Consider the following 13473-nt stretch of genomic DNA (forward strand, 5'->3'; position numbering starts at 1 on the left):
TGTTCTGTGCAGTTCTGTGGAATTCTCATTAAAAAGCTAGACAGAGCAATTTTTAAAATAAGTTGAATTTAAAGGATCCAAACTGGCTTCTATTGTATTATGTTTTCTATTGTCTTTGTGCATTTAGTCTGTTGATAATTTTTTTCTTTGATTGAACAGATTGCTGAGCTGAGAGAAATAGAATACATTAAAAATTTACCCATCCTTCGAGTTCTCAATCTTCTAAAAAATCCAGTTCAGGTGAGACATTATTTATATCAGGGAGGGAGAGAGAGAAGAAAGTGGGATGGTGGAGGGAAACTATCTAGGAATTCTTCAAGAAGTACTTTTGATAAAAGAATATCAGGAATGTGAATAGAGTTTGTCTATCTTCCTTCTTTCTAAGGAAGGGTTTAGTAGTACCTAAAGTGACAATTTTTTTTTTTAAGACATAAGATCTTCTCTCATGACTAACAAGCTGTCACATGACTGTCAGCGAAGGAAAGCCTGAAACTGAATATCATTTAGTTGCTCTGCTGGTCATTTGTGACTCATCCCTGGTGGTAAAGTTTACAGGAAGGAGGTAATAAGATTGCAGAACAATGTTCTCTGACATTAGACAATGCAAGACACCAGAGGTGGAGATAGAATGTGGTTCCTATTCTATAACAGGGGAAAGAAAATCTAAGATTAGCTACCTTATTTACCTGGATATAGCCATGAAATTGATGTATATGTGAAATAATTATAGAACAGAATAATACATTTCCCAGGAGTTCTTCACACCTCTGGGACTGAAGGATCAGGGAGTGTTTCAAGTCCTTCTCTTTCTCTCCATTGATAGATGCTTTCTCCCGGTCTCCTCCCCTCTCTCCTTGTCTGTTTGTCCTTCATTCCATTCTTCTACCTGTATCCTTCACTTAGTTTCCACAGGCTCTTGACTTTGCATGTAGCTCTTAGTAACTTTCTTTTTGTTTGTATCTTGATGAACACGTCTAGATAGGTGAAAAACAGAAAATACAAGAAAGATTTATAAATTAAAAGCTGCCCTTGGGACAGGAACAGTGGGAGGCAATTTAAAAGCATTTCTGGAAAAGTAAGAGACAGGGCTTAAAGTGGCCAGCACACCTCAGTTTCAAATCCCTGAAGGGTGTTTGTGCATATGCATGAATAAGCATCACAAGCCGTTTGACACATGTTAACTGATTTATATACAAAACCTCTCCCCAACATTTACACCTAAGCTTTGTACATTCACCTCATATACGGTCTCATCTATTGGACTGGCGCAAAAGTAATTGTGGTTTTTTCATTCTTTTAATGACAAAGACCACAATTACTTTTGCACCAACCTAATATATAACGGATCATCCGCTAATATCTAATGTCTTTCCCCTCAAAGAGGCATGGCTTCTTACTACAAAAACTCTAATTATATTTCCAAAAGGTAGATAATCCTGATGGTAGGGAGTAATAAGGAGTTTGTTTTATAAATGAATATCATTTTATTATTACAAACAAATTCATAATAAACAATACAAATTAATACGAAATATTGCATATAAATAATAACAAAATAATATGAAATATTAAAGTTTCATTATTTGCAGAATTGAGACTTGTTGGAGTTAGAAGACAGGGTTTGAGTCACTGGCCACGGGATCTTAGATGAGACGCTTCACTTTTCTGAGGCTTGGTAGCCTTTAGAAATGAGGATAATCTGGAAGCCATTATCCTCAGCAACCTACCACAGGAACAGGAAACCAAACACCACATGTTCTCACTTATAACTGGGAGCTGAACAATGAGAACACATGGACACAGGGAGGAGAACAACGTACCCTGGGGCCTGTCGGGGGCGGGAGGAGGGAGAGTATCAGGATAAATAGCTAATGCATGCGGGGCTTAATACCTAGGTGATGGGTTGATGGGTGCAGCAAACCATCGTGGCACACCCTTACCTATGTAAGAAACCTGCACGTCCTGCACATGTATCCCAGAACTTAAAATTAAATTAATTTTTTTTTTCGACAGAGTCTCGCTCTGTCAACCAGGCTGGAGTGCAGTGGCGCGATCTCGGCTCACTGCAAGCTCCGCCTCCTGGGTTCATGCCATTCTGCTGCCTCAGCCTCCTGAGTAGCTGGGACTACGGGCACCTGCCACCATGCCCGGCTAATTTTTTTGTATTTTTAGTAGAGACAAGGTTACACCGTGTTAGCCAGGATGGTCTCGATCTCCTGATCTCGTGATCTGCCCGCCTTGGCCTCGCAAAGTGCTGGGATTACAGGTGTGAGCCACCTTGCCCAGCCAATTAAATTAAATTTTAAAAAAAGAAATGAGGATAATCCACCTGTCCTGTTAATCTCTAATCTCACAGGAAGATTAACAAGAGTATACACTTGAAGACCTTTATAAGTTACAAGGCACAGTCTGCATTGAGTTAATGTAAGGGGACTGGGAAGTGTGAAATGCATAGTCCTGTGAGGGTGTGTGTGGGAATGATGACGTAGCAGGTGAAAGGCCCAAGCTCATGAAAACCCAATGCTGGTGCTTGTTGATTTGGGAAAAGGAAGGCAACTGAACAGTCCTCTTGATATTTTAAATAGGAAAAGTCTGAATATTGGTTCTTCGTAATTTTTATGCTTCTGCGATTAACAGAATTAGATCAGAAGAAGATTAAAGTGGAAGAAAAGGTATGTAATCATGTCATACCATTACCATTGTGTTATTGGGTTAATATGCTCAAAAGCTCATGTTGCCTGCTGTGGAAGCAATATAATCAATAAATAAGACACATAACAATATGTACATTAATTCATTTAGGGAATGTTTCCTTGCCTTAGGATCTGTTCATTTAACCCTCTGCAAAGGTGAGTATCAACATAAATGCAGTGAAAGGCCTGATGGCTTGCTGTTAGTACAGTGAAGAGGTTGGCTGTGGGGAACAGAAGCAACACTCCACTTATATAGGTCACAGCTTTATGGCAGACTATCAGTTTGAAAAACTATCCTGTTTGGAAGGTGTATGATTCTATCTGTGTTACCTGAAAAATTCATTTAACAATAAAATGTATTACAATGTCACTCTACCATATAATCAAAAGGTACTCAAATAAATCACTACTCTGATATTTTAAATCCTTAATTCTGCTCTTTAAAAAAATGATTCATCTAGTCACAAAATTCCAGAATAACCAGACCTTGAATGCTAGCACCTGCCTCCCTGCTTTTCATACTCATGGTCACTGCTTTGTCTTGCTTTAGTAGCTGGTGACAGCCAAAACCTCTACTAAGGAGGGATTTCTTACACTGGATGCAAATTTGAGACGGGAATGAAAACAGGTATAAATATGTAGAGAGGCACGTATTCCATCTCATAAATGCCTTTCTGAAATCTTGGTTAAAAGCAGTTACAGATGCCAGTCTGTCATTATTCTCACACTCAAAGGTACTTATTAGATTCCTCTTTTCCTTTAACATTTTGCAAAAGGATTACAATTTAAAACCATGTATTAAGTAAAGATACGGCATATGATAGATGAGGATAATGTATTTAGAAGAATGGGAAAGACAAGGGGATGAAGAACTGTACATTATGAAGAAAAGACCCATATCCTTGAATGAACAAAGTTATGCTAAATGAGGAGGAAGTTTTGGTAGAATTTGAGATTGTGGGAATCGTTCTTGGTGAAATGGTGTGAGGAAAACATTCCGCATGCATCAAAACCTGGAATCTACAGCTATAAGTTTTATTCCTTTTTCACATATTAAAAGTTGGAATGTTTACTATATTCAAAGTAATCATGGGCTTTAGAGGGGCTGTGGGTTTTTGTTTGGTGGTTTTTTTGTTTGTTTGTTTTTGTTTTTTGCCATTTTCCCTCCCAAACCAGGCAGAATAAAGAAGAAGGAGATCAAAAGACTCCACTCAATATTTTTAAATAATTATCATTTCTTAAATTTTAGGAAAATTAGAGTAGACATGAAGACTGAATACTAATGTTAATGGGTGTGTGTTAAATTATTTTGTGTACCTGGCTGCACGTGTACAACATTTCATTAAGGGAAAATCCAAGCTTTGTCTTCTTTTTAGAAACCAAACTTTTTTTCCCTTTTACATCTCTAATTCTGGAAAAGGTTTCAGCAGTGAATAAATATGATCCTCCCCCTGAAGTGGTTGCAGCTCAAGACCACCTGACCCATGTTGTCAACGGCGTGATGCAGCCGCAGAGGATCTTTGACAGGTACTTATTAGAAATCCAAAGGCCGGAATTCAGGGTGAGCAAGCAAAAGACAGCCTCATCGTTTCCCCAACCCCTATTTTGTGACCCCTTTATTTCCAATAAAGGCTGCTTTTTCCCTTTCTCTGAGGGAAGGGGCCAAGTCTTTATTTGATAGACAATATTGTCTCCATTATGATATATTATTAATATCATGTACTTGAGTGTGTTGCTTTCTTGCTGGTATTTTCCCAAGCATGGTGATGAGTTGATTCACCTTCACTAGTTTTTCTGGCCGCTTGTATGGTGGCCAGCCTGTGCCATACAACAGTGAAATCTCAAAAAAAAAAAAAAACAAAAAACAAAAAATAAAAACAGGACCGATTTTTCTGCCTTAGGAGAGAAACACAGACCTTAACCTTAACAGAAAATTGTGATAATTTATATCCATTGTAAATTTTCCCTCAGCTGTGAGTGAATGCTAAATACCCTTGCCAAAGACTGTTCCATGAATTCACATTATTAGGGAGTCCCTTAGAAGGAAGCCCAGCTAGCCTAAGGAAAACCTGAAACAGTCTTTGCACTAAGCTGCGATAAACTCAGCAGGGAGGAGTTGCCCAGCTCGGTGGAACACATGAACAGAGTCTCTCACCTCTGAATTCGAAGACAGATTTACCATGCTTTCTTCATTTCTTTTTAAAACAATCTGTTGGAGCAGATGGCCATTTATGCTATAAGTATAATGCAGAAATTCTATCAATACCCAAAGGCATTTTAAAAATACTCGTAAAATCTCTTGGATATAAATGGCTTCTCTTCTTCGTGTGGTATTTGCTCCTGTACTTCACATGGCTGGTTTCCCACAGAGAGCAAAATGTTTTATTTTGCAACCCAGGACATGATTTTTACATATAATTTAATAATGTAGACATTGACAGTTTTACATGTTTATGGTGGCCCTCTAGGTGAAATGAATTATCATTTATTACATACATCTGGAAAAGCACATTTGATTCAAAAGAGGGGCATTTATCTCCTCATTGTATTTCTATTCTAGTTTATGGTATTGCTAGTTGTTTCATGCTTTAGGGTACGTTTAAATAAAAACATATATCAAAGAAATTTGCAGCAGTGTTTGATAAATACATATGTCTTGATCATTTCTGGCTGTTGGGAAAACAAGAATAAAGGCCAAGTAGGCCCAGATGTTCCAGGACGGAGTGGCATTCATTGTGGAAACTCATGGACAAAGGACCAGTAGCTAGTGTGCAGGCCTGCAATGCCCTTCCTACTCTGTCTAGGCCAGTACACAACTCTCTGTCAGCACCAGAAGTCAGGATCCAGGAGAGGAACCCCAACCCTTGGCTTTGGGACTTGTATGCTGCCATTACTGGGGAATCACTGTCCCCTCTCCTGGTATAATTGGGGTGAGGATACAGTATTAAAATGACATGGCCAAACCTTGACTCTGGTCTGGTAGTCATTGATAGCTTCTTACCTTCTGATATGACAAAGTTCTCCAGACTCATCTGGTACATGTCCTGTCCCAAATCTGGAATCAGCCTTTTCTGCAAGAAGCCCCAGTTTTAGTGAAAAATAGTATTTCCCAATTCCAGTCTGGGGGTTAAGATACTCATTGCTACCAGGTTGGTCATTTATTTAGAGGCCTTTTAGTGGAAACAGCTAAGAATGTAACTCTTTTCATCAATTCATCTGTCCATCCATCCATCCATCCATCCATCCATCCAATCTATTTGTACCTACCTATATCTGTTCTATCTATATCTATCTGTCTGTTTGGGTAGACCTATCTGTGTCTGTCTATAGATAGATGGATTAAATACCTCCTGAATTCTTGATATTTACAATTTTGATTCCAAAACTACAGTTAAGCTTTTACTCAACCTCCTCACTATTGTATGGGTATTTCCTTTTTTCCCACACCAATAAATCTGGTTCTAAGGGACACAGAGGAAGATGAAATTACCAAATCCCATAATTACTCATTTGAAAAAATCCTAGATTGTACCACAGTGGCATTAGAATACCAGTACTAATACTACCACCAAAATGATTCCTGAAAACATTAAAAATATTTTTTGCCTACAATTTACCCATTTCCTCCCATGTTTTTTATTGTGGTAAAATATATGTAACAAAATTTGCCACTTTAACAATTTTAAAGTGGACAGTTGAGTGGCATCAAGTACATTCATAATGTTATGTAACCATCACCACCATCTATTTCCAAAACATTTTCATTACCCCAAACAGAAACTCTGTACCCATTAAGCAATAACTCCTGGTTCTTCTCTGCTCCCAGCCTCTGATAAGCTCTAATCTACTTTTGTCTCTATGAATTTGCCTATTCTATATATTTCATATAAGTGTCAACCACCCCTTTTAGAAAATAGTGTTGTGCTATATTTATATTGTCAAAACATACAGCCATCACATACCGTGCTTTCTCCTTCTTTGCTCTTATTTAGTCTTAATTCTCTGGCTAACTACATAGTTGTTGCTCACTACCAGTCGTTATATTGATGTCCCTTGAGTCACTTTGGTTGTATGAAGCTTGTTTTCTAGTATTTTCCTTAGGAAGGGATATGGCATCAGTATCCTCTGAATTCTTGCATGTTATAATAATGTGTGCCCTTTATACTTGAAAGTCATTTTTGCTAAATATAAAATTCATGACCCACACCTTTTTCCTTGAATATATTAAAAATATTACTCCATTGTCTTTTGGCATAAAACAAAATCTGATGATAATTTAATTTTCTTTCCCTTATACATAATGTGCTTTTTTTTTTCTAACTGGAAGTTTTTTTCTTTTTCTTTAAAGCCAAGTAATTTTACTAGACTATGTCCTGGTTTAGTTCTGAGCTGATATTTCAGGTATAATGTGTGCCCTTTCAATGCGTAGTGTTTTTTGTTTGTTTGTTTTAATTTCAGGGAAGGTTTTTTTGAAGTATAGCCTCTGTTTTCTGTTCCTTTGGTTTTCATCTTCAGGAAGAAGCTCTCTTTTGCTTATTTTCAATATTTGTCACTTTCTTTTTCTTAGTTTTTTTTTGAAAAAATATATTTTGAGGTAATTGTAGATTCACGTGAAGTTGTAAGAAATAATACAGAGAAATTCCATATACCAGTCATCCAGTTTTCCTCAATGTTGATATCTTGCATAGCTGTAGCAGAACATTAAAACAAGGAAATTGACCAGGAAATCCACCAACCTTATCGGATTTCACCAGTTTTGCATGTACTCTTTTGTCTTTAGTTCTATTTACCTCTGTGCAATTTTATCACGTGTAGATTCATCTTAGCACCACTACAGTCAAGATATAGAGCAGTTTTATCACAAGGATCCCTTGTAATACTCTATAATAGCCACAGCACCTCCCTCCCTCTCATCTTCCCTAACCCCTGGAAACCACTAATCTGTCCCTGTCTCTATCTATAATGCTGTTATTTCAAACATGTAATATAAATAGAATCATACAGTATATAGCCTCTTGGGATTGGCTTTCTTTTTTTCACTCAGACTAATTCCCTGGAAATGCATTCGAGTTGTTGCATGAATCAATAGTTCATTCTTTCTTACTGCCACGTAGCATTCCATGGCATGGAAGTATCACAGTTACTTGAACTGCTTACTTGTTGAAAGACATCTGGACTGATTCCAGTTTTGGGTGATTGCAAATAGAGCTGTCATGAACATTCATGTCCAGGCTTTTGCACATGTACAGCTTCAGGCTGCCTGCTCTTGGCAGGTACCCAGTGGCTGTTTTGGGGTTCACTTGCTCTCAGATCTGTCAGATGCTGCCCATTGCTTCCCTCTTCTTCCTCCTGCATTGACTGTAGTACCACACGGTTTTGTGGGTCCATGGCTGTTGGCGATACTGTTTCATATACTTATATGTGTTTCCCGTAGGCTTTTGCTCTCAAGTTTTTCTGTGGGAATTCAGAGAGATTGAAAAACTATGCTGTTTCATTGTTTCCACAGACTGTTCTCAGAATCTACACCTTCATCTTCATAGAATCCACACCTCAGCCATGTTGTTTTTTAAAATTTTATATTTTATTCTAGCTTGCCACAATTTGTGTCATGAGTAGAGTTTAAACACATTGTTCAGTGTGTTGCAGGAGATTTTATTATGATGATGATGATGATGATTATTTTTTTGAGACAGTTTCACTCTTGTTGCCCAGACTGGAGTACAATGGCGCCATCTCGGCTCACTGCAACCTCCATCTCCTGGATTCAAGAGATTCTCCTGCCTCTGCCTCCCGAGTAACTGGGATTACGGGTGTGCACCACCATGCCTGCTAATTCTGTATTTTCAGTAGAGACAGAGTTTCTTCATGTTGGTCAGGCTGGTCTCGAACTCCTCACCTCAGGTGATCTGCCTCAGCCTCCCAAAGTGCTGGGATTACAGGCGTGAGCCATTGTGCCCGGCTGCAGGAGATTTTATTAATCAATTCATTCTTTAGTCCAGTCTTCAGGCTTGGCAGCCAAACCTACATTTGTATATCAGCTCTCCCTTATTAACTATCACTTTGAGCAAGTTAATTAACCTCATTGTACTTCAGTTTCTTCATACGTTAAAAGGGGATAATGACAGAAACATCTTCATTAGCTTCTTGTGATAATTAAATGAGGTAATGGATGTATGACTCTTAGAATGCTTCCTGGCACATAGTAATTGCTCAGGTAAATTTTAGCTATTACCGTTAAGTTGGCTTTGCATACCTGCATTCTAATTCAGTAGTTATAAATATTTATCTTAACTTTACAGTCTTATTTAACTTTAACAGTCTTATTTCTTTCATTGATCAGTTTTGGGGAGGAATATTTCACTCTAGCCATCAAGAACCAATAAATGTTATATTTTTCCTTTAAAAGTCATGTTAAAGTAAATTTACATAAGTTCATATTTTACCTTATTTGTTATCTATGCTTTGAATATTATTTTTGACATATAATCAATCTGTTTCTGGAAAGGACAACTATTCTTCTACGCAGTGTCTTATATAGCAAGTGCTCATTTAGCCGGGTTAATGGTGGCCTAATGGATGTAGTTAATGTGCTGTCTCCCAGACTGCAATAGGAGAACTGACTCTGGTCCTGTGTTGTAGCACTCTTCCCAGCCTGGATGCCCCTTATCCCATGCTGATACTAGCTGGCCCTGAAGCTTGTGGGAAACGAGAGCTTGCCCATCGCCTCTGCAGACAGTTTAGCACTTACTTCAGATATGGGTAAGTTTGTTTATTGGCTTGTTAAGACTTGGAAATTCATCCGAATTATTGGAGGTATCAATAGTTGTAGTAAAATCTCCGATATTGCTAATGTTGGCTATTAATTTTAAGCAAGTTCAGAAATGTACAAAACAACTTAATATTTAAGTTACACTTTATAGCAAAGCCAAAAGTGGTAAGTAAATTGAATGTTCAATAGATATTAACTCTTGGTAAGGACAGAGCACCATGTGAGTGTTAATCCTTGATGGTAAATTATTGATAAAATTGGATCAATGTGATTACCTGGTTCTGGAACGATACAATCTTGATTCTTGTGCCATTCTAATCGATATGGTAAAGATGATTGCTAAAGTGTACTTCTAGCAATAGAAGAACTTACCATATAGCAGGAAGAAACAAAATAATTTTTCTTTTTTTTTTTTTGATACGGAGTCTGGCTCTGTTACCCAGACTGGAGTGCAGTGGTGCGATCTCGGCTCACTGCAAGCTCCACCTCTCGGGTTCATACCATTCTCCTGCCTCAGCCTCCCAAGTAGCTGGGACTACAGGCGGCCGCCACCATGCCTGGCTAATTTTTTGTATTACTAGTAGAGAAGGGTTTCACCATGTTAGTCAGGATAGTCTCGATTTCCTGACCTCATGATCCTCCCACCTTGGCCTCCCAAAGTGCTGGGATTACAGGTGTGAGCCACCGCGCCTGACCGAAACAAAATAATTTTTCTTTTGTCAAGCAGACAGTAAACATACAGCAATGACTCCCCTGCTCCCTGCTTCCCCCCGCCCACCACAAAATAAGCAAGCAAACCAGCATGGCTCATTCATGCTGTTCCCCACCTTTTCCATAAAAGGCTTATCGGCTTCTTTGCCACTTATTATACTGTGATATACACTGTATTTTTTTTAACTTTAATTTTCCAAATGCTTAACTTAATTCAGTCTCAGCCCAAATCACCCTCCAGGGTTTGAAAATCAACATCTTTTTCATTAAGCATAAATGGCATTTGAAGGCAGGCTTCTCCTGTTGCCTTGCAGTATGATAGCATGAATCACCGTGTTGTGATGTGTGATGGGCATATCTGTGCTCAGGGACAGCCTCTCCTGTCTGAGCTTGGAACATGTGCCAACAGCACTTGAGCGTCTTTGTCTCTGACAGGTCTTCCTCTTTTGGTATTTCAGGAGGAAGGAAGGAGAAGGGGCAGCAAGTTTTTCTTTTTCTTTCCTTCAGGTTAGCATTCAATACACTTCAAGTTTTCTGGAGCTAATATTTTGCTTAGTGATGTCTTAATGACCCAGTTAAAATAGAGGAACATATCCGAAAAACTAGAACCATCCAAAAAAAACAAAAAACAAAAAACAAACAAACAAAAAAACCACACACACACAAAACTCCAACTGAGTTTAAAGAGTTTTTTAGAGGCTGAGCGTAGTGGCTAACGCTTCTAATCCCAGCACTTTGGGAGGCTGAGGTGGGCGGATCACTTGAAGCCAGGAGTTCGAGACCAGCCCAGTCAACATGGCAAAATCTCTTCTCTACTAAAAGTATAAAAATTAGCTGGGTGTGTTGGCGCACACCTGTAATCCCAGCTGCTCGGGAGGCTGAGACATGAGAATCCAAGATTGTGCCATTGCATTCCAGCCTGGGCAACAGAGCGAGACTCTGTCTCAAAAAAAAAAAAAAAAAGAGATTTTTTTTTTAGAGGTTTTGGTGAATCAAATTTAGAATTGTCCGTCATCTCTTAAACTGGTTTCCTCTTGTACTTTTTGTGTATGGCAAAGAAATTACTTTTAGATTAGTGGTGCCTGTCAGTGAGCTGAGGATGTGGCTACAAAGATATATAGGAAAGCCAGAAAAATAAGTGCAAATTATTTCCTAATGCTATTACAAAAAAACTTCCTTCCCTGAAGCTACACATGTTCAAACAATGTAAACACTATTTCAAACAGGTCCATTTATTTAGATATTTAAAATTACATCCTTTATTTGAACAACTCTAGGCCACAAACACTATGGAAAAATTTATTAATACATTTTAAACACCCTGAAGTAACAAAAATAAATTAAAAGTTAATGTTAGAATAAAAATATAGAGTACATTATGTTTCTGTGGATGTACTGAACCTGTTTTAAAAGATAAGCTGAACACAATGAATGGAAGGACAAACTAGGGCAAAAGGGTATATGCTATTTTGCTAATGTGTAAATTTGGAACTTTTTAGCAAACCAAAGTGACCTATGAGGAACCAAGTTTCTCCAGTTCCTTTCACATCTCTGATACCAGTTATGTTGCAAATGGTTGGTAGCCCAGTCCTGTTTATTTCTCTGTGATATGCTACTGCTAAGACATACTTTGTTGGATATGTTTTTAGAGATGTTTATTGACTCATCATCAAGATTTGGAGCCAATCTGCCCTTACATTCTTATCTGGTGAGGCCTCCCAATTACTCATTTTCATTGAATCTTTTATTTCCCTAATTAGAATGCTTATCCATCATGCTTGTGATTAGTTGATTTAATGTCTGCTTTCCCTGCTTGTCTGTAGCCCATTGAGGGCAGGGCGCATGTCAGCCTTGTTCACCATTGAGTTCTCAATGTCCAGTATATGGCCAGACACTTAAAATGTGTGTGATAAATATTTGTTAAATAACTGACTGACTGACTGATTGAGTAAATGGTTGGCTGAATTAATGGCATGGTGTGTAACAGATCATATAAATGACTGTAATAAGAAGCATGGGTGATCTTCCCCAACCTCCACTGATGGAGCTATGCAGAGATGAATGGATTCATCCACTTGTTCATTCTTTCAATACATATTTATTGAATTCCTCTCTTGTGCTAGTCCCTGAGGGTAGAGCAGGAACAAGACTGGTGAGGTCCTTGCCTTAATGAAATTTGTAATCTAATGGGGGACTCAGACCTTAGATAATCAGTGCTATGTGAAATTTAGGTGGAGGCACAAGATGGCAAAACAGAATCCTAAAATTAGCTTCATGCTCCTGTACTGTTACCTCTGCCACTGCTATTTTTCTCTTCTGGCTGGAATTAGTGGTGAGTAGAAAGACACTCCTAACTGCCCCCCTCCCAACTACAAACTCATTCATCCACCTCCCTCAGAGTTTCAGAAGCACCATCCAACTGTTCACTGTCATCCTCATGAAGGCAGAGGTCAAGGTTTGTTCAGTGGCAAATTATTCTAAGAATTTCATCAAGGCACGGATAAAAGAGTATGCATCAGATGGAAAAGGATATTAGATAGCTAGTTACTTTATCCATTGAGAAAGTAAGCTGCTGCTACCATTATATGCAGCAACTTTCTAGTTAAAATTAAAAAAAAAAAACCAAAGCACATTCGCACATTCTCAAGGACAAGTCATTGCTCTTGTTTAGATTTTCTTTTCTATTATTCTTTATCCAACATAAGTTTTATTGATTTTTAATTATGTGAAAAGAAAAAAGGCATGCATTGAGTCTCATGGTGAAACATAAAAGCATTTACAAAGGCACTTTCTCCACCATTTGCTTGAATCATTTATTTCCTTCCTCCTCATTTAATTTTTTCCTGGCATTTTACTTCCTTTCTAAATTGCATTGACCCAAGATCAAGACATTCAATGAAATTTTCACATGCTAAGTTGCATATCCAGATATATAAATATTGAAAACATAACTCAGTCACATAACAAATATTGGTGCGGCTGAGAGATTTTGCTGTAGTTAGGTTTTGATTTTACTATTTGTTCTTGGTTTTAGAAATATGTTGAATATTCTTTCTTTACCAGTATTAGTTATGGATGACCTGGAGATATGCATTTACTTTCTTCAAAGTCTCTGTATTGATTTCCAGCTGAGCACCCCACAAATCAGTGACTTCCTGGAAAAGTGCCAGATAATGAAGGCAACCCAAAACAATATCAGCATGCCTGTTTATCTTCTAGATTTAAGGCCGTGAAAGTGATCTGAATGGCCCCGAAAGAAAAACTTTATTCTTTCTTAGATCTCTATCTTATAGCCATCTC

General features: G+C 38.0%; 1 protein-coding gene across 2 annotated transcripts in view; it reads left to right on the forward strand.

Annotated features, from left to right (window-relative positions):
• LRGUK (leucine rich repeats and guanylate kinase domain containing) overlaps positions 1 to 13473 on the forward strand; it is a 137429-nt gene that overhangs the window by 47271 nt on the left and 76685 nt on the right. For both annotated transcript variants that reach the window (XM_031013093.3, XM_031013095.3), the window contains exons 8-11: positions 160 to 240; positions 2586 to 2672; positions 4114 to 4220; positions 9333 to 9452. In XM_031013093.3, coding sequence (XP_030868953.2) covers positions 160 to 240; positions 2586 to 2672; positions 4114 to 4220; positions 9333 to 9452 — 395 coding nt within the window. The remainder of the gene's footprint in view (positions 1 to 159; positions 241 to 2585; positions 2673 to 4113; positions 4221 to 9332; positions 9453 to 13473) is intronic.

Source organism: Gorilla gorilla, chromosome 6 (genome assembly GCF_029281585.2).
Source record: "Gorilla gorilla gorilla isolate KB3781 chromosome 6, NHGRI_mGorGor1-v2.1_pri, whole genome shotgun sequence".
NCBI lineage: Eukaryota > Metazoa > Chordata > Mammalia > Primates > Hominidae > Gorilla > Gorilla gorilla.